At 38.4% G+C, this 27,198-nt stretch overlaps 1 protein-coding gene across 2 annotated transcripts in view; it reads left to right on the top strand.

The window, feature by feature from the left end:
- The window catches only part of LOC135227249 (lysine-specific demethylase 6A-like), a 214,575-nt gene that overhangs the window by 17,208 nt on the left and 170,169 nt on the right, over positions 1–27,198 (top strand). For both annotated transcript variants that reach the window (XM_064278892.1, XM_064278893.1), the window contains exon 3: positions 20,187–20,295. In XM_064278892.1, the coding sequence (XP_064134962.1) occupies positions 20,187–20,295 (109 nt within the window). The remainder of the gene's footprint in view (positions 1–20,186; positions 20,296–27,198) is intronic.

Here is a 27,198-nt window from a genome sequence, read left to right as displayed (position 1 = left end):
GTCATTACAGTTTTTTGTTTTATAATTACCTTTGATCCATTTCAAATTTGTTTTTGGGTGTGGTTTCATTTTTCTGCACGTGGACATCCAGTTTTGAGAGCATCATCAAAAGACTGTCTTTTTCCAATTTGATGGACTTTGGGCCATTGTTGCTGATCACGTGACTGTAGATGGATGGATTTACATCTGGGTTTTATTGGTCAGTGTGTCTGTCATCATAACACTAACATGTTGTTCTGACTAAGGTGTATAGTAGGTTCTGAAGTTAGGTAACGCGAATCCTTACACCTTATTCTTTGTAAGTAGTGGTATACTTATTTGGGGTCTCTTCCTTATCCATACAAAGTTAATGATTTTTCTATCTCATTAAAGAATACTCTTGGTGTTTAAATCAAGACTGCATTGTATTGTTAGATTGCTTTGGGTAGAATTGACATCTTCACAATGTTGAGCCTACCTATTCTTGAGTGTGGTATTTTTTTCCATTTTTGTAGGTCGGTTTTCGTTTCTTGCAGTAGTGTTTATTTTTTTTTCTGCAGAGGTCTTCTACATATCTGATTAGATTTATACCTCAGTATTTTATTTTTTAGGGGCTATTATAACTGATGGAGACCTGGTGGCCCAGCAGTTAAGTTTGACTACTATCTAAAAGTTAAGGAGCTGGAATCCACCAGTCACTCCTTGGAAACCCTATGGAGCCATTCAGCTCTGTCCTGTAGAATCACTTTGAATTGGAATTGACTTGATGGCACTGGACCTAATTTTTTAAAAATTGTAAATGGTATTGCTTTTCTGATTAGTTTTATTAGCGTAGACGATTCCAACTGGTTTTTCTGTGTTTATGTTGTATCCTGGTGCTCGGTTGAACCTATGGGTTCTAGTACTTTTTTTTGTTTGTTTGTTTATTAATGATTTTTATTGAGCTTTAAGTGAACTTTTACAGATCAAGTCAGTGTCACATATAAGCTTATATACACCTTACTCCATAGTCCCACTTACTCTCCCCCTAATGAGTCAGCCCTTCCAGTCTCTCCTTTCGTGACAATTTTGCCAGTTTCTAACCCTCTCTACCCTCCTATCTCCCCTCCAGCCAGGAGAAGCCAACATAGTCTCAAGTGTCCACCTGATAACAAGTAGCTCACTCTTCATCAGCATCTCTCTCCAACCGATGGTCCAGTCCCTTCCATGTCTGATGAGTTGTCTTTGGGAACAGTTCCTGTCCTGGGCCAACAGAAGTTTTGGGGACCATGGCCGCCGGGATTCCTCTAGTCTCAGTCAGACCATTAAGTCTGGTCTTTTTATGAGAATTTGGGGTCTGCATCCCACTGATCTCCTACTCCCTCAGGAGTTCTCTGTTGTGCTCCCTGTGACGGCAATCATTGGTTGTGACCGGGCACCATCTAGTTCTTCTGGTCTCAGAATGATATAAGCCTCTGGTTCATGTGGCCCTTTCTGTCTCTTGGGCTCATAGTTGTCGTGTGACCTTGGTGTTCTTCATTCTCCTTTGATCCAGGTGGGTTGAGACCAACTGATGCATCTTAGATGGCCGCTTGTTAGCATTTAAGACCCCAGATGCCACATTTCCAAGTGGGATGCAGAATGTTTTCATAATAGTATTATTTTGCCAATTGACTTAGAAGTCCCCTTAAGCCACAGTCCTCAAACCCCCGCCCTTGCCCCGCTGACCTTTGAAGCATTCAGTTTATCCCGGAAACTTCTTTGCTTTTGGTCTAGTCCAGTTGAGCTGACCTTTCATGTATTGAGTATTGTCCTTGCCTTCACCTAAAGTAGTTCTCATCTACTCACTAGTCAGTAAAAAAACCCTCTCCCACCCTCCCTCCCTCCCTCCCTCCTCATAACCACAAAAATACGTGCTCTTCTCAGTTTGTACTATTTCTCAAGACCTTATAGTGGTCTTATAAAATATTTGTCCTTTTGCCTCTGACTAATTTTTCTCAGCATAATGCCTTCCAGGTTTCTCCATGTTATGAAGTGTTTCACAGATGCGCCACTGTTCTTTTATCGATGCGTGTAGTATTCCATTGTGTGAATATACCACAGTTTATTTAACCATTCATCCGTTGATGGACACCTTGGTTGCTTCCAGCTTTTTGATATTGTAAACACTGCTGCGAGAAACATGGGTGTGCATATATCTGTTCTTGTAAAGGTTCTTATTTCTCTAGGGTATATTCTGAGGAGTGGGATTTCTGGGTTGTATGGTAGTTCTATTTCTAACTTTTTAAGAAAATGCCAGATAGATTTCCAAAGTGGTTGTACCATTTTATATTCCCACCAGCAGTGTGTAAGAGTTCCAGTCTCTCCTCAGCCTCTCCAACATTTATTATTTTGTGTTTTTTGGATTAATGCCAGCCTTGTTGGAGTGAGATGGAATCTCATTGTAGTTTTGATTTGCATATCTCTAATGGCTAGTGATTGAGAGCATTTTCTCATGTATCCGTTAGCTGCCTGAATATCTTCTTTAGTGCAGTGTGTGTTCATATCCGTTGCCCACTTCTTGATTGGGTTGTTTGTCTTTTTGTGGTTGAGTTTTAACAGAATCATATAGATTTTAGAGATCAGGCGCTGGTCGGAGATGATATAATTGAAAATTCTTTCCCAATCTGGTGGTCTTTTGGTGGAGTCTTTAGATGAGAACAGGTGTTTGATTTTTAGGAACTCCCAGTTATCTGGTTTCTCTTCGTCATTTTTGGTAATATTTTGTATTCTGTTTATGCATTGTATTAGGGCTCCTAATGTTGTCCCTATTTTTTCTTCCATGATCTTTATTGTTTCAGTTTTTGTGTTTAGGTCTTTGATCCACTTGGAGTTAGTTTTTGTGCATGGTGTGAGGTATGGGTCCTGCTTCATTTTTTTGCAAATGGGTATCCAGTTATGCCAGTACCATTTGTTAAAAAGACTATCTTTTCCCCAATTAAGTGACACTGGGCCTTTGTCAAATATCAGCTGCTCATATGTGGATGGATTTATGTCTGGGTTCTCAGTTCTGTTCCATTGGTCTGTGTGCCTGTTGTTGTATCAGTACCAGGGTGTTTTGACTACTGTGGCTGTATAATAGGTTCTAAAATCAGGTACAGTGAGGCCTCCCACTTTCTTCTTCTTTTTCAGTAATGCTTTACTTATCCGAGGCTTCTTTCCCTTTTATATGAAGTTGGTGATTTGTTTCTCCATCACATTAAAAAGTGTCATTGGAATTTGGATCAGAAGTGCATTTTATGTATAGATGGCTTTTGGTAGAATAGACATTTTTACAGTGTCAAGTCTTCCTATCCATGAGCAAGGTATGTTTTTCCACTTACGTAGGTCCTTTTTAGTTTCTTGTAGTAGTACTTTGTAGTTTTCTTTGTATAGGTCTTTTACATCTTTGGTAAGATTTATTTCTAAGTATTTTATCTTCTTGGGGGCTACTGTGAATGGTATTGATTTGGTGATTTCCTCTTCGATGTTCTTTTTGTTGATGTAGAGGAATCCAAGTGATTTTTGTATGTTTATTTTATAACCTGAGACTCTGCCAAACTCTTCTATTAGTTTCAGTAGTTTTCTGGAGGATTCCTTAGGGTTTTCTGTGTATAAGATCATGTCATCTGCAAATAGAGATAATTTTACTTCTTCCTTGCCAATCCAGATGCCCTTTATTTCTTTGTCTAGCCTAATTGCTCTGGCTAGGACCTCCAGCCCAATGTTGAATAAGAGCAGTGATAAAGGGCATCCTTGTCTGGTTCCTGTTCTTAAGGGAAATGCTTTCAGGCTCTCTCCATTTAGAGTGATGTTGGCTGTTGGCTTTGTATAGATGCCCTGTATTATGTTGAGGAATTTTCCTTCAATTCCTATTTTGGTGAGAGTTTTTGTCATAAATGGGTGTTGGACTTTGTCAAATGCCTTTTCTGCATCAATTGATAAGATCATGTGGTTTTTGTCTTTTGTTTTATTTATATGGTGGATTACATTAATGGTTTTTCTAATATTAAACCAGCCTTGCATACCTGGTATAAATCCCACTTGGTCATGGTGGATTATTTTTTTGATATGTTGTTGAATTCTATTGGCTAGAATTTTGTTGAGGATTTTTGCATCTATGTTCATGAGGGATATAGGTCTGTAATTTTTTTTTTGTATGATGTCTTTATCTGGTTTTGGTATCAGGGATATGGTGGCTTCATATAATGAGTTAGGTAGTATTCCGTCATTTTCTATGCTTTGAAATACCTTTAGTATTAGTGATGTTAACTCTTCTCTGAAAGTTTGCTAGAACTCTGCAGTAAAGCCGTCCGGGCCAGGGCTTTTTTTTGTTGGGAGTTTTTTGATTACCATTTCAATCTCTTTTTTTGCTATGAGTCTATTTAGTTATTCTACTTCTGATTGTGTTAGTTTAGGTAGGCAGTATTTTTCTAGGAATTCATCCATTTCTTTAAGGTTTGCAAATTTGTTAGAGTATAATTTTTCGTAATAATCTGATATGATTCTTTTAATTTCAGTTGGGTGTGTTGTGATGTGGCCCATCTCGTTTCTTGTTCGGGTTCTTTGTTTCCTTTCCTGTATTTCTTTAGTCAGTCTGGCCAATGGTTTATCAATTTTGTTAATTTTTTCAAAGAACCAGCTTTTGACTTTGTTAGTTCTTTCAATTGTTCTTCTGTTCTCTGATTCATTTAGTTGAGCTCTAATTTTTATTACTTGTTTTCTTTTGGTGCCTGATGCTCACTTTCTATTTGTTCAAGTTGTCGGGACAGTTCTCTGATTTTGGCTCTTTCTTCTTTTTGTATGTGTGAATTTATCGATATAAACTTACCTCTGAGCACTGCTTTTGCTGTGTCCCAGAGGTTTTAATAGGAAGTGTTTTCATTCTTGTTGCATTCTATGAATGTCTTTATTCCATCCTTAATGTCTTCTATAACCCAGTCTTTTTTCAGGAGGGTATGGTTCAGTTTCCAAGTATTTGATTTCTTTTCCCTAATTTTTCTATTATTGATTTCCACTTTTATGGACTTATGGTCTGAGAAGACACTTTGTAATATTCCAATGTTTTAGATTCTGCAAGGGTTTGTTTTATGACCTCATACGTGGTCTGTTCTGGAGAATGTTCCATGTGCGCTAGGAAAAAAAGTATACTTTGCAGCAGTTGGGTGGAGAGTTCTGTAAAAGTCAGTGAGGTCAAGTTGGTTGATTGTAGCAATTAGGTCTTCCGTGTCTCTGTTGAGCTTACTGGATGTCCTGTCCTTCTCCGAAAGCGGTGTGTTGAAGTCTCCTACTATAATTGTGGCGGTGTCTATCTTACTTTTCAGTTCTGTTGAAGTTTATTTTATGTATCTTGCAACCCTGTCATTGGGTGCATAAATATTTAATATGGTTGTATCTTCCTGGTCAGTTGTCCCTTTAATCATTATGTAGTGTCCTTCTTTATCCTTTGTGTGGATTTAACTTTGAGGTTTATCTTGTCAGAAATTAATGTTGCTGCTCCTGCTCTTTTTTGCTTATTGTTTGCTTGATATATTTTTTTCCATCCTTTGAGTTTTAGTTTGTTTGTGTCTCTAAGTCTAAGGTGTGTTTCTTGTAGGCAGCATATATACGAATCGTGTGTCTTAATCCAGTCTGAGACTCTCTGTCTCTTTATTGGTGAGTTTAGTCCATTAACATTCAGCGTAATTATAGATAAGTATGTGTTTAGTGCTGTCATTTTGATGCCGTTTTATGTGTGTTGTTGACAATTTCATTTTTCTACTTACTTTTTTTGTGCTGAAACGTTTTTCTTTGTAAATTGTGTGTTCCTCCTTTTCGTAGTATTTGACTTTATGTTTGCTGAGTCGTCATGTTTTTCTTGGTTTTTATTTTGAGTTATGGAGTTGTTATATCTCTTTGTGGTTACCTTGATATTTACCCCTATTTTTCTAAGTAAAAACCTAACTTGTATTGTCCTATATCACCTTGTATTCCTCTCCATATGGCAGTTCTATGCCACCTGTGTTTAGTCCCTCTTTTTGATTGTTGTGTTCTTTTACATATTGACTTCAATGATTCCCTGTTTTGAGCCTTTTTTTTTTTTAAATTAATCTTAATTTGTTTTTGTGATTTCCCTATTTGAGTTGATATCAGGATATTCTGTTCTGTGACCTTGTGTTGTGCTGGTATCTGATATTATTGGTTTTCTGACCAATTTTCTTTAGTATTTCTTGTAGCTTTGGTTTGGTTTTTGCACATTCTCTAAGCTTGTGTTTATCTGTAAATGTTTTAAATTCGCCTTCATATTTTAGAGAGAGTTTTGCTGGATATATGATTCTTGGCTGGCAGTTTTTCTCCTTCAGTGCTCTATATATGTCATCTGATTGCCTTCTTGACTGCATGGTTTCTGCTGAGTAGTCTGAATTTATTCTTATTGATTCTCCTTTGTGGGAGACCTTTCTTTTATCCCTGGCTGCTTTTTAAATTTTCTCTTTATCTTCGGTTTTGGCAAGTTTGATGATAATATGTCTTTGTGATTTTCTTTTTGGATCAGTCTTAAATGGGGTTCGATGAGCATCTTGGATAGATTTCTGTCAGCAGATGTTCAATATTCTCTCTGTGTTGTCTGTTATCCCTCCCTGTTCTGGGACTCCAATCACACGGAAGTTATTCTTCTTGATAGAGTCCCACATGATTCTTAGGGTTTCTTCATTTTTTTAAATTCTTTTATCGGATTTTTTTCAGTTGTATTGGTGTCAATTCCCTGGTCCTCCAGATCTCCCACTCTGCATTCCAATTGCTCGATTCTGCTTCTCTGACTTTCTATTGCGTTGTCTAATTATGTAATTTTATTGTTAATCTTTTGGATTTCTGAATGCTATCTCTCTATGGATTCTTGCAACTTATTAATTTTTCCACTATGTTTTTGAATAATCTTTTTGAGTTCTTCAATTGCTTTATCAGTGTGTTCCTTGGCTTTTTCTGTAGATTGCCTTATTTCATTTCTGAGGTCATCCCTGATGTCATGAAGCATTGTATAAATTAGTTTTTTATATTCTGCGTCTGGCAATTCCAGGATTGTATCTTCATTTGGGAAAAATTTTGATTCTTTAGTTTGGGGAGTTGTAGAAGCAATCATGGTCTGCTTCTTTATGTGGTTTGGTATCGACTGCTGTCTCTGAGCCATCACCAGGATATTGTAGTGATTTATTCTATATTTGGTCACTGAGTCGTATCATGTTTTGTTTTCTTTCAGTATACGTAGATGGGCTACTAGATTGTGCTATCTTGATTGTTGTAGCCCTTGAGTCAGTTATGTCCTATTACCGGCTGATTTGGGCTGTTACCAGATACATAAGCCTAAGGGTCCATTCACTATTCTTGAGTAGGATCTGATTTTGGGTCATCAAGTGTGTGGTGTAGACTGTCACCTATCCACCTAGAGAAGTCGTGGTGCTAGTTGTGTGTACCAGATTCTAGTAGCAGAAGGGGTTCACACTCTGGTGGGGGCAGGATGCTGACAGGTTTCCCCCAAGTGCCAGTGAGGTAGGTATGTCTCTATTCCTAAAGCACTTTGGTGGGTGGGCTCTGCAGCTGTACCTTAGGCCCCCAGTGCAAGTACCTCTACAGATTGGTAGGTGTCACTCTCCTTAGACCCTTAAGGCAGGAGGCTAGATGGTCTTGGGGGAGCTTCAGCCCTTAGTTCCCTGTTGTGGGTCATTGAGGGCCCTGTTGAATACGAAGAAATATCAGACCTGGGGAACTTGTCTTTCCAGTAATCTGCTAAAACGGTTACAGTCAGATCCCTATCAGAAATGTCTTTGCATTATAATAGCCACCTTGTTCCCTGTAGGGATGAAAGCCCAAGACTGTGGATCACATATGCTTGGCTGGAGCTGGTTCTGTGTTTTTAGTCCAATTAGGTAAGGATTTTTGGTCCCTGGGTTTTTTGTAGCTGCCTCTCTCAGGCCAGGAGAATGGGTTAGGAAAAGACCAAAAATAAAAAAAATTGAAAACTTAAGAAAAAGAAAAGAAAGAAAAACTGCAGTGCAGTTCACTCTCTGGCTCAGGAAATTCCAATGTTCATGAAGCCCCCTGGGAAAGGGAGGGGAGGGTTCAGATAAATAGGAGAGAGTAGCACCCGGAAATATAGCCAAAGTTACTTATCTTGCTTGGGATGACTGTTTTATCTGAGATTCCTGAGGGGCGCATCGACTATGTGTGCTGGCTGGGTAGAGATTGCCCCTGAGGGTCAGGCCCCCGTCCTGTGCTTGTGCTGTCTCAGAAGCCGCAGTTAGTTCTCCTGCTCCTAGTCCAAAGCCCAGCGCCAAGGTTCCCCGGCTGGGACGCCACACTCCAGGCTCCAAAACCAGTCGCTGTGTCCCAGTGACTTCTCCTCCTGTCAGCCGTGTCGCTGCGCTGCCTGCATGCACTGGCTGGGTTTCCCCCGAGGTCACGTCTGGGGGCTAGGGCTGTGTCCTGTGATTGCGCTGTCTCAGGATGCCGTGCTCAGCTCCCCTGCGCCCAGTCCAAAGCCCGGCGCCAAGGTTTCCTGACTGGATGCTGGCTCCAGGCTCCAAAAACAGTCGCTGCTTCCCCGTGGTTTTTCGTTCTCAGTCTCTGTCACTCAGGTTGACTCTTTAGATCTGCGTTTGATTGTCAGGGTTCGTAGATTGTCGTGTATGTGATCGATTCACTTGTTTTTCCGAGTCTTTGTTGCAAGAGGGAGCCGAGGTAGGTTCTACCTAGTCAGCCATCTTGGCCCCTGGTCCCAGTAGTTTTGTTGTGAAATTTTTTGGGTTCTTTATGTATGGTATCATACCATCCACAGATAATGACAGTTTTACTTATTCATTACCAATTTGGGTGCCCTTTATTTCTTTTCCTTGTCTTATGGCTCTAGCTAGGATTTGCAGCCCAGTGTCAAATAGGAATGACAGTAAAGGGCATCCTTGTTGTCTTCATGTTCCCCAGATAATTGTTTCAGCCTTCCTCCATCAAGAATGATGCTGGCTGTTTGTTTCATACAGATGCACTTAAATTATGTTGAAAAATTTCCCTTTTGTATCTGTTGAGAGTTTTTTTCAGGAATGGTTTTTGGTCTGTATCGAATGCTTTTTCTGCATTAATTGAAATGATCATGTGATGCTTTTGTTTTATTTATGTGGTAAACTGCGTTGAATGGTTTTTTAATGTTGAACCATTTGCATACCTCATGTGAATATCAGTTGGTTGGGATTTATTATTTTTTTTGATACGAGGCTGAATTCTGTTGGGTAGTATTTTGTTGAGAACTTTTGAATCTGTGTTGATGAGAGATATTGGTCTGTAATTTTACTTTTTTTGCCTGTTTTGTTATCAGGGTTATTTTCATAGAATGAAAGTATCCCTTCCTTTTCTGTGTTCTGAAATAGTTTTGAGTAGTAGTGGTGGGAGCTCTTCTGTGAATGTTTGGTATGATTCTTCAGTGACCCCTTCTGGCCTAGGGCTTTTTTTTTTGGTTGCGGTTTTTTTTTTTTTTTCCTTTTTTAACTGCCTTTTCAATCTCTTCTCCTATTAGGAGTCTTCATATTTTTGAGTTCATTTTGTGTTAGTTTAGATAGGTAGTGCTTTTCTATAAATTGGTACATTTCCTCTTGGTTTTCAAATTTTTTTGGAGTTCAGTTTTCATAATAGTCTGTTGTGATCTGTTTCATATCAGTTGAGTCTGTTGTAGTGTCTCCCATTTTGTTACTTGGGTTATTTGTGTCCTCTGATGTTTTTTCTTTTTTGATTTTGGCCACTGGTTTGCCAGTTTTATTGATCCTTTCAAAGAGCCAGGTTTTGGTTTTGTATATTCTTTCTATCATTTTTCTGTTATCTATTTCATTTGTTTCTGGTCTGATCTTTATTATTTCCTTTTCTCTTGTGGCTGTGAACTTTTTTTCATGTTCTCTTTGTGTTTGAGTTGTGTAGCTGATGTTTTGATTTTGTCCTTTTCATCTTTTTTGATGTATGTGTGTATCGGTATAAATTGACCTTTGAGCACTGCCTTTGCTGCATCCAAAGGTTTTGGTATGATACGTTTTTATTCTTGCTTGATTCTACAAAATCTTTTGATTCCATCTTTGATCTATTCTGTTACCTTGTCGTTTTTACGCAGGATGTTTTTCAGTTTCCAGGTATTTGATTTTTTTTTCTTTGCTCTTCTGGTTATTAATTTCTCCTTTCATGGCATTGTGATCAGAGAAGATGCTTTACTATTATCTCAGTGTTTTGGATTTCTTTGAGGGTTGCTTAGTGCCCCAGGATGTGGTCTCTTCTGCAGAACTTGCCGTGTGTGTTAGAAAGTAATGTGTGCTTTGCTTCTGTTGGGTGGAGTGTTCTATGTGTGTCTTTCTGAGGTATGGTTGGAAGACCGTGGCCTCTAGACCTTTGGTATCTTTGTTGAGATTCTTTTTTAGATGTTCTTTGCTTTACCAAGAGTGATATTTTGAAGTCTTCTACTATTATTGTGAAATTGTCAGTTTCTCATTTCAGTGCTGTTAGAGTTTGTTTTACGTATTTTGGAGCCTTGTCACTGAGTGCGTGGTATGTGTTGAAGTTATGCCCTCATGGTGGGTTGTCCATGTAATCATTATGTAATGTCCCACCTTGTCATTTATGGTGGATTTACCTTGAAATCTATTTTATCTGAGGTTAGTATTGCTGTTCCTGCTCTGTTTTGGTTGCTGTTTGCTTAATAAATTTTTTTCCATCTTCCGATTTTTAATATATTAATGTCTTTTTTTTCTCAAGTGTGTCTCTTGTAGACAGCATATTGGCGAGTCCTGTTTGTTTTAATTTATTCTGTCACTGTCAATTCATGGATGCATTAAATACCTATTTTATGTTCACTCTAATTGTTAATAGGTGAGCGTTTATTGCTGTCATTTTGTAGTGCCCTTTTTTTTTAAGTGCTGACATTTTCTTTTTTCCTCTTCTGTTTTTGTCACTGAGCTTTTGTTTTTCTTCTTTATTTTGGTGACTAGGTTTGTTAGCTTTGTGGTTAGCTTGAAATTAACCCATCTTACTAAGTTTAAAGCAGTCTTTTTTATTACTTACTGTCACCTTGACCTCATCTCCATTCGAAAGTTCTGCACCTACAGAGTTTATTCCCTTTTTTATTGTTGTGATGCTTTGTCATTTACAGATTGACCTGTTTCCCTGTTGTAAATCTTTTAGTCTTTTTTTATCCTTGAGAATTTGTTACGTAGGATGGTATCTAGCTGATGCTGTCTTAGGTGCTGTGTTCAGGCTGTTGTCGAATGTTGGTTCTCTAACCCAAGGACCCCCTTCAATAATTCTTATACGTTTGGTTTGGTTTTTACATATTCCCTTAATTTCTGTGTATCTGGAAATGTCCTCATTTCAAAATCATACTTGATCAAGTGTTTTGCAGGATATATTATTTTTGGTTGGGAATTTTTTTCTTTCAGGGTTTTACATATGGCATCCCATGGCTTTCTTGCCTACATGGTTTCTACTAAGTAATCAGAGTTGCCCTTTGCATATGACTTTTCTTTTTTCTTGAGCTGGTTTCATGTTTCTTTGTGTTTAGCAAGTGTAATTATGCTATGCCTTGGTGATGTTCTCTGAGGTCTCTCCCACGTGGAGTACATTGAGCGTCTTGGATTGTCAGATTTCATCTTCATGATAATAGCAAACTTTTTTGTCAGTAAATGTTCAATGATCCTGTTTACCATTTTCTCACTGTTCTGGAACTCCAGTCACATGCAGATTTTTGTTTCTGATTATATCCCAAATTTTCTCTGTTCATTTTTCTTCATTCTTTTCTCTGATTTTTCCTCAGAGTGGTACCTGATGATTTGTTTTCAGTTTTGCTGATCATGCCTTCCTTCCATTGTTTCACATTTGCTTCTGAAACCTTCTACTGCATTGTGCATTTCTGAGACCTTTTTTATCATTTGGATTTCTATTTGCTGTTTTTGTATATGATTTCTCGTTGGTTATGTTTACATTTTGTTCCTGTATTATTTTCCTGAATTCTTCCATTGCTTTGTGTTTTCCATGATTTTGTCTATTTATTCTTTATTTTTGTCTGCATTTCCCTTTGTCTCTTGGAGAGTCCTGAATATTAGAATTTTAAATTTTGGATCAGGTAGTTTCCAGTGCATTTTCTCCTACTGGATTGTCATCTGGTGTTTTATTTTGGTACTGTCCTGTCCTGTTTTTAAAGCCTGTTTTGGTTTTGCCTGTTGTGATTTGTACATTCAGGAATTATTTTCTTTGTTTAGTAATTGTGGATTTGTTTCTTTCGTCCTGCTTTTTTGTTTCATTTGCTTATGTATGGGCAGGCGAGTTGGGCGTGATTTGTTGCTTGTCTGTTGGCATAATACTTCTCACCACCTTGTACAGATGGGCAGAGTTAATCACTCAACTATGGTGTAAGAGGGCAGGTCCAGGAGGAGGGGGAGGGCCTGGGATGGGTCTTTTATGGGACATACTGGTGTCAACACTGTGGGATCTGGTGGTTCACACCAGCGGGTCTCGGTGGGTGGTTCACGCCTGTCCTGCTGAGGTTGCAGCGTTCGGTGCACGGTGAAGATGGGAGAGAGCGGAAAGGATGTGATATGTCAAGTGGGTGCTGTGTCTCCTCTTGAGAGTTCCATGTAGTTGCCTTCCTTTATTCCTCGTCAGCTGTTTTTTGTGGCTGAGGTCCAAGATGATGAGTCCACGCTACTCTGTACCTCTCCTTGTTCTCTGTTCTCTGTCAGTTTATTCCATCCAGAGCGTGGTTGAGTTCTTCAACCTTTCATTTGATGCTTGAGGCTCCAGGATTGACTTTTGTATCTGTTTTAGTTAGTTCTTTGGATCTTTGCTATAGAGGGACGACGTGGTGCTTCTGTCTATAGTTTCATGTTGGCCCTGCCCTTCTGTTCTCCCCATCTTGAAACAGAGTCCTGTTGTCTTTTTCTGTGGCTGTGCCATCTTGAGAGCAGTTTCAAAATCTGCATGGTGGAGGTTGGATCTTACCATTTATAGTACAGCTCACATAGGAGAAAGAGCATGAAAACAGTGTGCTTTAAGTTAGCACATCTCTTCGGTTCACGTAAGGTTTTTGTATGCAATAGTAATATCCCTTGGAAGCTTAAGATAATTAATTTGTTAATGGTCTTTAGAAGCAAGAATGGCAAGACTTTGTTTTGCCTACTTTGGACATATCAGGAAAGGCCAGTAGTAGCTACAGAAGGACATCATGTTTGGTAAAGGGGATGGTCAGTGAACACTAGGGACAGTCCCACTGAATTCGACTGACACAGTAGCTGAAACAGTGGCTTTATGTGTAATGATCATTAAGATGGTACAGGATGAGATATCTTTCTTTATATATAAGGTCTGCGTGTTTACCTGAGGCATCTGGAGTGGGAGCTGTCCAGGCCACATGCCACACATCAGACCCTGTGCCCCAGGAGCCCTACGCTCTGTAGACCCATATGTTTGCACAATGTCCAAGTCACATAATGTTCTATGTCACAGAATGTTAAATGTATTATGGACGTTAAGTGACGTATCAGTACTGGAGGCAGAGCTTCAAGTGTCACAGCAACATGCAAGATATCATAGTATGACAAACTGAGAGGGTTGGAGCTGTTCTTTAAGATCTGTGAAACTAGGTTCCTCTGGGTAGGTTTGAACTACAACATTTTTAGTTATATCCCAGTGCTTAACCGTTTGGTTGGTGTGATCTTCTTATTCTCTAAAAAAAGTATTCATTAAAACCCATTTATAAACTTTTCATTTAAGTTTAATGTACATATGGAAAAGTGAAAACATTCTAAATGAATTTTAACAAAATGAGCAGATAAAGAGCACCTAGATGAAGAAGTATTTGCCAGCACTTTAGACACATTCAGTCCATTTTCAATAAGCAACTGTCCCAAAGATAACTACTGTGACTTCAATTCCACTGGAACATATGTGTTTATTTTAGCACATAAGCTTTCTTCATTAGGGTTGTGTTGTTATTGTTAGGTGCTGTTGAGTAGGTTGTGACTCATAGCGACTCTGTGTACAACTGGTTGAAACACTGCCCAGTTTTGCACCATCCTCATGATCATTGTTATGCTTGAGTCCAACTGTTGCAGCCACTGTGTCGCTCCATCTTGTTGTAGGTCTTCCTCTTTTTCCTTGACCTTACACTTTAAACCAAGCATAGTGTCCATCCTCCAGGGACTGATCCCTCATGATAAACATGTCCAGAGTATGAGAGATGAAGTCTCTCTCTGCTTGCTTCTAATGAGCATTCTGACTGTACTTCTTCTCATATAGGTTTGTTTGTTCTTCTGTCAGTTGGTGGTATATTCAGTATTCTTTACCAACACTGTAATTCAAAGGTGCCAACTCTTGTTCTTTGTTCCTTATTCATTACCCAGCTTTCACACACATATGAGGCTATTGAATACACCATTGCCTGGTTAGGCACACCTTACTTTTTAAAGTGACATCCCTGCCACTTTAAAGAGGTCTTTTGCAGCACATTTGCCCAGTGCAATGCATCTTTTCATTTCTTGAGTGCTGCTTCCATGGCTGTTGATTGTGGATCCAAGTAAAATGAAATCCTTGACAACTTCACTTTTCTCCCTGTATATCATGATGTTGCCTATCGGTCCACTTGTGAGAATTTGTTTTCTGTACGTTAAGATGTAATCCATACTGAAGGCTGTGGTCTTTGATCTTCATTAGTAAGTGCTTCAAGTTGTCTTCACTTTCAGCAAGCAAGGTTGTGTCATCTGCATAATGCAGGTTGTTAATGAGTCTTCTCCAATCCTGATGCCCTGTTTCGTATAGTCCAGCTTCTCAGATTATTTCCTCAGCATGCAGATTGAATAGGTATGGTGAAAGGATACAACCCTGAGGCACATCTTTCCTGACTTTAAACGACACAGTATCTGCTTGTTCAGTTCGAACTGCTACCTTTTGATTTATGTAAAGTTTCCTCATGAGCACAATGAAGTGTTCGGGAATCCCTGTTCTTCATAACGTTATCCAGGATTTGTTATGACTCACACAGCCAAATTAGAACAATAAGCGCCTGCACATGTCTCATGTTTGTTTGATCTTTGTTAGTTTTGTTGCTGGTTGAGAGTACTTCCATGTATTTTGTGCTTAATCATCATATCTGTTTTCTTGTTTACACAATTGTCCTTTTTAGAAATTTATTATTCAGCTTTTGAAGTGGTTGAATGGCAGTGTTTATTTGGATTTCTGTTCTACTTTTAACCCTTCCTTCCCCGTTCTTCTTTGTCTTATCCTTCTTAAATGTGGTTTTCTACTTGCTCTTGCCCAATTAAACAAAATTTTTCTTTTTGTGTTAAAAATATACTACACAGTATTTGCCATTTTAACCTTTTTTAAGTGTACGGTTCAGTGACATTGATTAATTCACAATGTTTTGCAGCCATTTCTACTATTTCCAAAACTTTTTCATGGAAACTCTGTACGCATTGAGCAATGGAGTCCCATTTTTCTCTCCTGATATCACCCTGGTAACTACTAACCTACTTTGTTCTCTGTGCATTTGCCTATTCTACGTAGTATTTCATATAAGGTTTGTTATGAGTTGGAATTGACCTGACAGCAGTAGGTTTTGGTTTTGGGGATCATGTAGTATTTGTTCTCTGTGTCTGACTTATTTCACTTGATATAATGTGTCCAGGGTTTATAGTGTCATAATATGTATCAGGACTTCACTTCTCTTTATGGCTGAATGGTATTCCATTGTTTATCATTTTGTTTATCCATTCATGTTGTTGACACTTGAGTACTGTGAATAAAAAGCCACAGTGACCAGCTGTATGCTAGTATCTGTTTGAATACCTCTCTGCTTTTAATAAACTTTCTATATTTAACATGTAGAGGAACTGCCAGCTCTTTTACATAAGGCTGCATCATTTTACGTTCCTACCTACGGTGTACCGAGGTTCTAGTTTCTTTACGCCTCAACAACGTTTAATAGCCACAGTAATACGGGCTGAAAGGAGCCTGGTGGTACGCAGTGGTTAAAGTATATTGCTGCTAACCAAAAGGTCTCTAGTTCGAACCCACCAGCCTCTCCCCTGGAGAAAGATGTGGCAGTCCACTTCCATAAAGATTATGTTCTTGGAAACCCTATGGCACGGTTTCACTCAGTCCTATAAGGTTACTATGAATTGGAATAGACTTGACAGCATTGGGTTTGGTTTAGTGTAGGAGTGAAGCAGTTATGTCATTGTGGTTTTGTTTTGTATTTCCTGATTGCCTGATGATTTTGAACATCTTTTTATGTGGTTTTTTGCCATTTGTATATTTTATTTGGGAAAAAGTCTATTAAAGTCCTTTGTCTCTTTTTTTTTTTTTTTTTTTTAATTAGGTTGCTTGTCTTTTGTTGAGTTGTAAGAATTCTTTTAATGTTCTGGATTCTGGGTACTAAACCCTTATCAGATGCATGGTTACCAGTAGGATTTCTCATATTCTGTAGATTGTCTTTTCCAGTTCTTTTTAATAGCTTTTGATGCAACAGAAGTTTATAATTTTAAGTTTATCTATTTTGTCTTTTTTTTTTTTTGCCCTGTGTATCTAAAGTTCATTGCCAAATACGAGGTTATGAAGGTTTACCCCCTACATTTTCTTCTAGGAGTTTTAACTCTTAGCTTCATGATTCCCTTTGAATTAACTTCTGTGTGTGGTGTGAGACATGGCTTTATATTCATTCTTTTCACTTGTTCAGATTCAGTTGTCCTTACATCATTTATTGAGCAGAATATTCTTTCCCCATTGAATGGACGTGTCTTGCTAGAAATCAGTTGATCACAGATGAATGGATATATTTTTGGACTCTCAGTTTTATCTCATTGGTCTTTATGTATATCCTTATACCAGTACCACAGTGTGTTTTGCTGACTGTAGTGTCATAGTGTGCTTTGAAGTCAGAAAGTATGAATTCCTCTACTTTGCGCAAGCATTCCTTTTCAAGATTGCCTTGGCCTTTTGGACCCCCTTGCAATTCCATATGAAATCGAGGTTTAGGTTTTCCATTTCTGAAAAACTGTTGGGATTTTGATAGGAATTATATTGAATCTATACATCATCTTAGGTAGTACCTACATCTTAACAACACTGCATCTTTCAACACATGAATGTGGAATGTCTTGTTTGTTTTCAGGCTCCTTTAGTCCTGGCGGCACAGTGGAGAGCTACACTTGCGTATCAGTACGGTCACAGTTTGAATCCACCAGCCCCTCCTTGGAAATCCTACGGGGCAGTTCTCCTTAGTTCTGTAGGTTCTCTGTGTGTCGGAATCGACTCAATGGCAGCGTGGTTTTAGTTTCTTTTAACAATGTTTTATAGGTCTCAGTGTACAAGCCTTTTACTTTCTGGCTTAAATTTATACCTAGGTATTTTATTCTTTTAGGTGCTGTTGTAAACAGGATAGTTCTCTTTATTTTCTTTTCAGGTTATTCATTGCAGGTGTATAGATATTTGGGTATTGCTCTTGCCCCTGTAACTCTGCTGAATTCATTTATTAGTGCTAATAGCTTTCTCATGGAATCTTTGGGATTTTTTGTATCTAGGATCTTATCACCGCAAATAAACATTGTTTTTTATTTCTCCCTTTCTGATTTGGATGGGTTTTATTTCTCCATTTTGCCAGTACAGTGTTGAATAACAGTGGTAAAAGAAAGCAATGTTGTCTTATCCCTGATGTTAGGGGGTCGAGGGGTTGAGTCTTCAGTCACGGACTATGATGTTAACCTGTTGCCCTTGAGTAGACTCTGAATCCTGACAACCCTATAGGACAGAACAGAACTACCCCATAGGGTTTCCAAGGAGTGCCTGATGAATTCAAACTGCCAACGTTTTGGTTAGCTCTACGCCACCAGGGTTTCCAGTATATTAGCTGTGAGTTTTTCTGTAAAAATCCTTTATCATATTGACGAATTTTCCTCCTATTCCTCTTTGCTCAGTGGTTATATTATGAGGAGTGGGCAAATTGGAATTTGTCAAATGTCTTTTCTTTGTCAATTGAGAAGATCATGTGGTTCTTTTTCCCCTCCTGTTATTTTCTGTATTACATTTTTTGTTTTTCTTATGTGAATTTAACTTAGATTCCTAGGATGTGCCACTTAGCTATGGTGCATAATCATTGTAATATGCTCTTGGATTGGGTTTGTAGTTATTTTGTTAAGGATCATTGCCTTTATATTCATAAGGGATTGTGTCTAATTTTCTTTCCTTATAGTGTCCTTGTCTGGCTTTTGGTGTCAGCATAATGGTAGCCTCATAAAAGGAGGTTAGGTAGTGTTCCCTTCCCCTTCTGTTTATATTTTGAAACATTTGAGAATAATTATTAATTTTTCTTGATATCTTCAATGTCCTCACCTGAAGTAATTTGTTTCTAGGAATGTGTCAGTTTCATCTGGATAATCTGATTTGTTGGTATCTTAATTGTTCATATCATTTTTAATTTTAGTTGCATCTGTTTTTTTTTTTTTGTCATATTGGTAAAAAATTGTCAGTTTAATTGATTTTTTTTTCATAGAACTAACTTTTGGTGTCTTTGACTATTTTTCTGGACTCTAATGAATTTATTATTTCCTTTGTTCTGCTATTTTTGGGTTTAGTTTACTCTTTTTCTAGTTAGGTTGTAAAGCTAGATTATTGATTTGAGAGTTTCTTTTTTTTTGTTTTCATGAAAGTTCACTGTTTCCTTGTTGATCATCTGTCTATCCATTATTGAAAGTACCATGTTGATTTAGAGCTATTCCTTCCCTCAATTATTTTTATTACTGTAAAAATAAATGTAACACATTTGCCAATTCAGTATTTCTCAGTTGTGCAATTTAGTGATATTAATTACATTAATCACATTGTGCAACCTTCACGTGTGTTGTAGTTGTTGTTGTTGTGTGATGTCAAGTCCATTTGGACTTCTAGTGACCCTGTAGGACAGAGTAGAACTGCCCTATAGGGTTTCCTGGACTGAAATTCTTTTTTGTTTTTAGTGATACTGTGTTTTCAGCAAAGGTGTACCCGCAGTTCAGGTTCCCATTCAGCAGTTGATGAAAGCAGTAAGAATTTATTGAGTGGCTTCCCCTGTTTTTGTGAAAACTGCATGCCTGATGGTGTGTTGACACTGAGGTCTTTGCCTCTTAGCTTGTTTTCACAGAAATTTTTCCGGAACAGTGATTGGCGGGGGTTGTGGCTGGCGGGGAGGATAACTTTCCCAGTTTTTTGCAGATTGGCTCTGCTTTGGGGCTGTTCCTGTACATAGGAGGTTTGCACTACGTCTAGTTACTAGCTCACATTGAAACTATTAGGTCTTAGGTGTTTTCTGAAGATGTGTTTTGCTATGGGCATTGTGTGGTTTTCTCAATTCACCCTTATATGTAATGCTTTAGTTTTCCCTAATTTTCCAAACAAATGCCGCGGCTTCTACTTCTAGTCTGTAGACAATATTGTATACCTTTTTCTTTATGAAATACTGACATCTATTTTATATTGCACACTTACTGTACATCTTAATTTAGGCTGTCACATTTCAAGTGTTCATAAGCCACACGTGGCCAGTGACTCCCATATTGGGCAATGCAGTGTTATTGATTCTATGACTTCTTGCCTAATTCAGTAAAATTCTGCCTGCCTATAGGGCAGATAGATATTATTTGTATTAGAAAGTTTTGTTATATGAACAAAGACAAAAGTAATAGTCCGTATTTGTAGTTTATGTATAAGGTTATCAAAGAACTCATAGATTATCTTATTTACCAAGTATTATAATTCTTTTTTAAATTTTTAATTGGAAAAGCACATGTATGCTAGGTATTATAATCTTTTAAAAGAGTTTTTGGGTGGCAGCAGTGTTTACATGCTTGACCACTAGTTTAAAGGTTGGCCATTCAAACCCACCAAGATGCCTTAAAAACTCTATGGAGCACAGCACTACTTTGACATACACAGAGTTGCCGTGAGTTGGAATCTACCTGATAGCAGCTAACAACAATGTAGTGTAAGTGTGAAAGCACTTATGATTATCAACTTAGGAAAGTTTCTTTTTCTCAGCAGTGCCCTTGTGAATCCTATGTCTATGATAGAAGTGACATGTTAATTGGTTTGATTCTTGAGTAATCTCCTGTAGTGTAATGCCTTTTCCCAGAAAGGAAATATGATGTAGGGCTTTGCCTTTCTTTAATATTTATATTTTTGATTTCTAGGCTGTTCGCTGCTACGAATCTTTAATTTTAAAAGCAGAAGGAAAAGTGGAGTCTGATTTCTTCTGTCAATTAGGTCACTTCAACCTCTTATTGGAAGATTATCCAAAAGGTAATGTTTTTTGTTTTTTTAAATTTTTGCTCGATAAATGTCTGTATTGTATATGATTGTGATTATTTTTACTTATCATCACGGGTACTTGTAACCAGCTTTTACTTTTTCCTAATAAACACAGTAAATAAAGAGAAAGAATAGTAGACTAGATGGAAACGTGAAAATTTCATGTAAATATTCAATAAATTTGATCATTGAATAAAACTCTTAACTTGAATTTACAGTGCCACTTTTCTTGATCTTGTAAAAAATCCATTTTCTTTAAAATTTTATCGAAACAGGTACTCATGAAAGGGTTATTAACCATCCCATAATAGTTGTTTTTCAGCAGAGTCTACTCTTGCTACATTTCTTTTATAGCTTTTATTGCACTTCACCATGATTGATCAAATCCCCAGGTTTCTTCTCTTCCCGTGGCAGGGAGGCCGAGGCGCGCAGGCGCAGTGACTCCACCACATCTACCTGCTGTATGACCTTCCTGGGGTGGCAGTAGCAGGTGGTCACCATTTTTTTTAAGGCTGTGCACAGTATTTTTAGAGCCATGCCCAAAAACGCATTCAGTAAAATTACGCAGACTGGGCACGCATCACAAGGCTAAAGATCTTCCCCTTACTGTTCATGCATATGTATGTCACTCGCTATAAAGTAGCAAATCTGCCCTGGTTTAGGGAGCTGGCACGAGATCCTGCCTGTATCCCAGTTTTCAAACTACGAATAAACCTTTCAGTTCTCCAACTCTGCACCTGACTGACCTTAGTTTGCTAGTCTGCTTGACAGGGACCTATGCGTTGTCTAAATATACACAAAAATGTGGACATTTCAGAAAGAGCAAAGTAAGCTCAGCATTTCTCTTCCTTGCTCTTTTTCTTTCTAAAATTTTGCATTTTAGTCAGAAAATTTTTAAAAAGCAATCCATAATCATGTTATTGTAAAGTCAAGTAATAAACATTGGTAATAACGTTTGAGTTTGAGTCGTAAATAAATGTTTTTTTCATTTATTTAAAATATATGTCTTCTCAGAAATAGGTGCAGATAAATGACATAGTTGTTTAAGATGTCGTTTTCATAGTACCAAGTTACTGAGTCAAAATCATTCATTACTCTCTTAAGTTAAAATTCCCTCTCAATATGCTTCATCTTCCATACCAAACAAACACCCGGTGCTAAAGAGAAACTGGTTTTATAAGCAAGAAAATTTTAAGCTTTTGATAAAAAGTAAACCTCTTGGTGGGGAATGGATAAATACGTTATACTTACCCTCAGCAAAAGTGTTCAGTGAAAAGAAAAACTGGCTGATTGTTTCATGACTCAAGTGTTGGTGTGTTGCATTAGTGTTACAGTGGTCAAGTTTCTTGTCTGCCACTTTTTTGTTAGGTCACACTGACGCTTTACTAATGAAGCACAATTTTTGTTTGAGATGGTACAGCAGGCTTTGGGAGGTTTTTTTGTTTTGACTCCGATTTTACAATTTTAAAATTTTTTTATATTTAGCGTATTATTTAACCTCCCTGAATGTCTATCGCCTGAACCATACAAGAGGAAATAGTAATACAGGCATTTTATGCATAATAAATGAAACTCTGTTTGTTAAAAATGGGCGTCACTCCAGTGGAGTAACTCTTAAACTACTCACATTTTTGTAATGTTCGATGAAACCAATAAAGAAAAGAAACATATAGATTTTTCTATAATGCATATAAGATTTTTTTTGTGTTTTCATATGTAAACTTGAGACCAAATAATCAGAGATGTGGAATTGCAAATTAGGTTTGCATATGGGCTCTGCTCTCTTTGCTACTTGAGAGTCATTTAATGTTACGCATTTTTAATTCCTTAAAGTGTAAGTCTGAGTATTCAGTTACAGTTTCCACTTTAAAAGAAGAGAAGAGACCCTGTGTAAATAGCATTTTAAATCAGGCTGTGAAGACTAAGAAAACAAGGGGTTTCTTTTGGAAGTTTTTTGTCCTGTTTTGTCATGTTTTTTGGTTGAGAGTAGGCAGGGCATGTATAAGTCAGTTACTGGGTATATTCCATCAAGGAGAGAGAAAATAACACAGGCGTTTAAGTTCTTGAGAAGATGTGCTCTGAGTCCCATCAACTGCCATGTAGAGAATTAGCAAGTTGATAGGCACAGGTTAGGTTGTCATGGTAGAGAAAAGAAGAAAATGGATTCAGAGGCATGTATTTAAGTTTTATATCTCCTGGTGAGCTGAAAATTTTTCTAGTAATAAGCTTCCTGGTAGTCTGTTGTTAGGTGCTGATGAGTTCTCCCAGGACTCAGGACTACCCCATGCTTTACAGGGTATGACTGTTCCATAGGATTTTTTGTGTATGATCTTTGTGAAAGCAGTTCTTCAGATGTTGACTTAAATTGAGGCTTTCGTTCATTCCAAAATAAGCATGTGTAATGACCATAAAAACCAAACCAAACTTCTTGTTGTTGCATTGATTCTGACTAATCGAGACCCCAAGTGTTAACATGGTGGAATTGTTCTGTAGGGTGTCTTTGGCTGTAATCTTTTTTTTATTATTTTTATTGTTCTTTAAGTGAAAATTTACAAATCAAGTCAGTTTCTCACACAAAAACTCATATACACCTTGCTTGGCTGTGATTTTTATGGAAGCAGACCACCAGACCTTTCACCACTGAGTGAGTTTAAAGCCCAACTTTTATGTTAGTAATCAAGTGCAAAGTGCTTTTGCTACCCAGGGATCCTTCTGCTGATTATTATAAATTTTCATATAGGTGGTGGTTGTTAGTTGGCTGTTACACTGGCTCTGACTTTTGGTGACTGCAGGAACAACAGAACAAAACATTGCCCAGACCTGTGCTGTCTTTATGATTGTTGCTGTGTTTGAGGCCATCATTGTGGCTGTTACATGAATCCATCTGACTTAGGATTTCCCTCATTTTTGCTGATCATCTATCAACCATGGTATTCTACTTCAGCGATTGGTCTTTCTTGATGACACGTCTGGAGTAAGCAAAATGAAATCTCACTATTCTCACTTCCTAGGAGCATCCTGGTTGTATTTCTTCTAAGACCGATTTTTTCACTCTTGTAACAGTCCACGGTATATACTCAATATTCTTTGTCAATGTGAAATATTCAGTTATTCGTTTGTCTTCCTTTTTCTTTCTCCAGCTTCTGTGTGCACATGAGGTGATTGAAAATACTGTGATTTGGTTCAGGAGCAAGGAGCCCTTCTGGCACAGTGGTTGAACTCTCAGCTGGTATTCTAAAGGCCAGTGTTTTGAACCCACCATAACTCTGTCAGGGGAAAGATGTGACAGTCTACTTCGATAGAGATTACAGCCTTGGAAACTCTAGGGGGCAGTTCTTCTCTGTCTTGTAGGTCACTGGGAGCTGGAATCAACTGGAGAGCAATGGTTTTTTTTTTTGTTGTTGTCGTTGTTTTCAGGTGTGTCTTATTCATCAAAGTGAGATCTTTACTTTTTAAAACTTTAGAAGAAGTCTTTTGCAGAAGATTTGTTCAGTGCGATTTATCCATTAAGTTCTTGACTGCAGGTTCCATAGATATTAATTCTTGATCTACACAGAATGAAATCCTGGACAACTTCAGCTGTTTCACCATTTACCATGGTGTTCCTTATTGGTCCAGTTGTGAGGATTTTCATCTTCTTTATGTTGAGGCGTAATCCGTATTGAATGCTGTGGTCTTTGATCTTTGTCAATAAGTGCTTGAAGTCCTCTTCACTTTCAGAAAGCAAGGTTGTGTCACCTGCATATCAAAGATTATTAGCGAATCTTCCTCCAGTTATGATGCCATGTTTTTCTTCATATAGTCCAGCTTCTTAGATTATTTACTAAGCATACAGGTTGAATCAGTAAGGCTACCGCCTTGCTGCACACTGTTGCCAGTTTTAAGTCATGCAATATACTTTTATTCTGTTTGAACAAGTGCCTCTTGATCTATACAGGTTGCACGTTAACATAATTTATTGTTCTGGAATTCCCATTCTTCCTGATGTTACCCATAATTGTTAGGTCCACAAAGTTGGGTGTCTTTGCCTAGTTGATAAAACACAGGTAAAACTTTTCTGCAGCCATTATTTTGTAGTTCACGTTGTGCTTCATCAGCAATAAGGTCCTGAAAGCTTTATTCCATTTGCATCATTAAGGTCAACTCTGCACGGGGGAGAGGCAGCTCTTCCCCATTCCTAACTTGAATGCCTTCCAACCTTGAGAGGCTCATCCTCCAGCACCATATCGGAGAATTCTCTGTTGCAATCATAGAGTTTTCACTGGCTGATTTTTCAGTAGTAGATCACCAGATCTTTCTGCCTGTCTGTCTTCATCTGTGAGAGTAAACAAATTTGTATGTAAACAAGCAAAAGGAATATTTTAGAGATTGGTATAGGGAATACTATCTGACTAACCCCAGTGTAGTGCTCAATTTAAAAAAATTAATTTTTAAAAGTGTAGACTCTTTGCTTATTACTTAGGGAAAATAATGCAGTGTTAAAAATAGATATAGGTGGGCCAGCATGGTAGAATAGTTAGATATTTCTTGTCTTCCTTCTTAAAATAAAGCACAAAAAAGCAAGTAAATTGATTATATGTTATACTCTAGGAGCCCTGATTATCAAAAACAAAGCTGAAGAGTTGAAACGAGTGGCGGGGTAAGGGGAGACAATTCAAAAGCAGTGGAGAGGTGCCAGTTGCGAAGTTGTCAGCACCCTGCTGGCTGAGTCAGGCCAGTGCATAAGGGCTGAGATGAACAGTAGGTTTCAGGACACATCTTACCATGTTTGTTGAGACTGACTGGCAGCAAGTGCGCACACCTGTGTGGAGCCAGATGGAAGATGCACTGAATCTGTGGAAGATAATTAAGAGCATTTAACCTGTTGCATGGGGACAAAATAAGCCCTTCCCCACAGAGATTCCCAGTGGAGAAGCGCTTCCTTCCCGTCATCCACTCCCCTTCTCGCTCTGCTCTGACACCAGTCTGGCGATATTCAACAACTGCCAACCCCCCAAGGCCAGAGCTCAGAACCAGTTGGAAGGTCCTACCCTTCTGTTCAGTCACTGGAGTAAGGGTTCTACAGATTTGCAGTGCCCTTCACCCCTCCCTAGACCTGTTTGGGCCAGTTCAACACCGCATCCTGTCAATAGCATAAAACAGGAGTGTGTACAAAAGAAGCTGCAGATTTGTGACATTTGATAGCACCCTGCCTGTTAAGCAGGGACCTCACTCACTCACATCAGGGGTCTGATGGCTGGCAGCACCACCCACTCCTTCTGGCCACCTGTGACAGGGATCTGAGAATAAGTGGTGCCTCCCTGTCCTTCCAGCCAACAGCACCAGGTGCCCAAGTACCTGTTGGAATACCTCCCCTACTATGCCCCCAAGGGGACAGGGATGTGCCTTCCACCCATACACCAGGGGGCACCCATCAGCTCCCTGCTGTGCTCTGCACATAATCTCCTACTGTAGGCAGATATGTGTGCCTGCTCCATATACCGCCGTGCAATCCTCTCCATCTAGGACTGCAGGTGAGTTTGTACCAGACACTCAGTGACTGATGACCTGGGCACCTGTACCACACCTGTACAAGAACAGCAAACGGACTCCTGGGCTCACATGCCTCGTAGCTGTATTAAACACCTGGAGACAGGATGTGGGAACTTCAGAGATGCCAATAACCAAAGCAGCTCACATGCCCAGCTTACTTAGGCATTTCAAAACATGAAACAAGAAGGACACAGAAAACGTGCATATAATAAATAAATATAATAATTTATTGATGACTTGAGGGAACAGTCTTTGTAAAATCACGTGAAAAGCAGCAGGTCAAGCTGGCTGCAGCAAGTGACCAAAATGAAGGAGCGTGATACTTCCTGGAGGAAGATAAGGTAATGGAATTACCTGAGATAGAATTCAAGAGCTCTCTCAGAGATCAGGCAAAACACAGACCAAGCCAAGGAACACAGACAGTGCAGTAGTGGAATTCAGAAAAACAATACTTGAACAAAATGACAAGTTTAACAGGTTGCTGGAAACCACAGAGAGAGAGGAACTAGAAATTCAAAAGGTGTTTTAACAATAAAATTTCAGAATTGGGCAACTCAATAGGACCAGAATTGAGGCAATGGAAGCCAGAATTAGATTGAATATCCTTGACACCAATTTATTTGAGAAAAATAAAAGAATTAAAAAAAAAAATGAAGAAAACCTAACAGTTATGTAGATACCATCAAGAGGAAAAACCTACCAGTGATTGGAGTACCAGAATGGTGGGGATGGGGGAGGCAGTTAAGGGAAATACAGAGAGAGAAATACAGAATGAAGATTAGCTGACAGAAGACTTCTCTGATTTCGTGAAAGATGAGAAGAGACCTATCCAGGAGGCTCAGTGAATCTTAAACAGGGTAGATCCCAAAAGAAAGTCACCAAGACATACCAGAATAAAAGTTGCCAAATCAATGGCCGAAGATAGGATCTTGAGAGTGGCTAGGGATAAATGAAATGGCACCTGCAAAGGAGAACCAGTAAGACTACTCACACTTGTGCCTACTTAGCAGAAACCATAAAGGCAAGAATACGGGACACATGAATAAAGCCTTGAAGGAAAGAAGTTGCCAGTCAAGAATTATATATCCAGCAAAACTGTCTCTCAGATACAATGGTGAAATAGGTCATTTCCAGATAAAAAGAAGTTAAGGGGTTTTGTAAAAACCAAACCAAAATTATAAGAAGTATTTAAGGGGAGTTCTTCAGTTAGAGAACCAGCAATATCAGATAACAATCCAAGACTAGAACAGAGGACATCAACCAGTTACCAACCCAGATAGGGAAATTGCAAAAGCAAGTCAAAGCTAAAAAACTAGAAAAAAAAAGGAAACAGAGATGTCAATATGAAACTGATCAGAAGGA

Source organism: Loxodonta africana, chromosome Y (genome assembly GCF_030014295.1).
Source record: "Loxodonta africana isolate mLoxAfr1 chromosome Y, mLoxAfr1.hap2, whole genome shotgun sequence".
NCBI lineage: Eukaryota > Metazoa > Chordata > Mammalia > Proboscidea > Elephantidae > Loxodonta > Loxodonta africana.
This window is presented reverse-complemented; position numbering and strand designations above follow the sequence as displayed.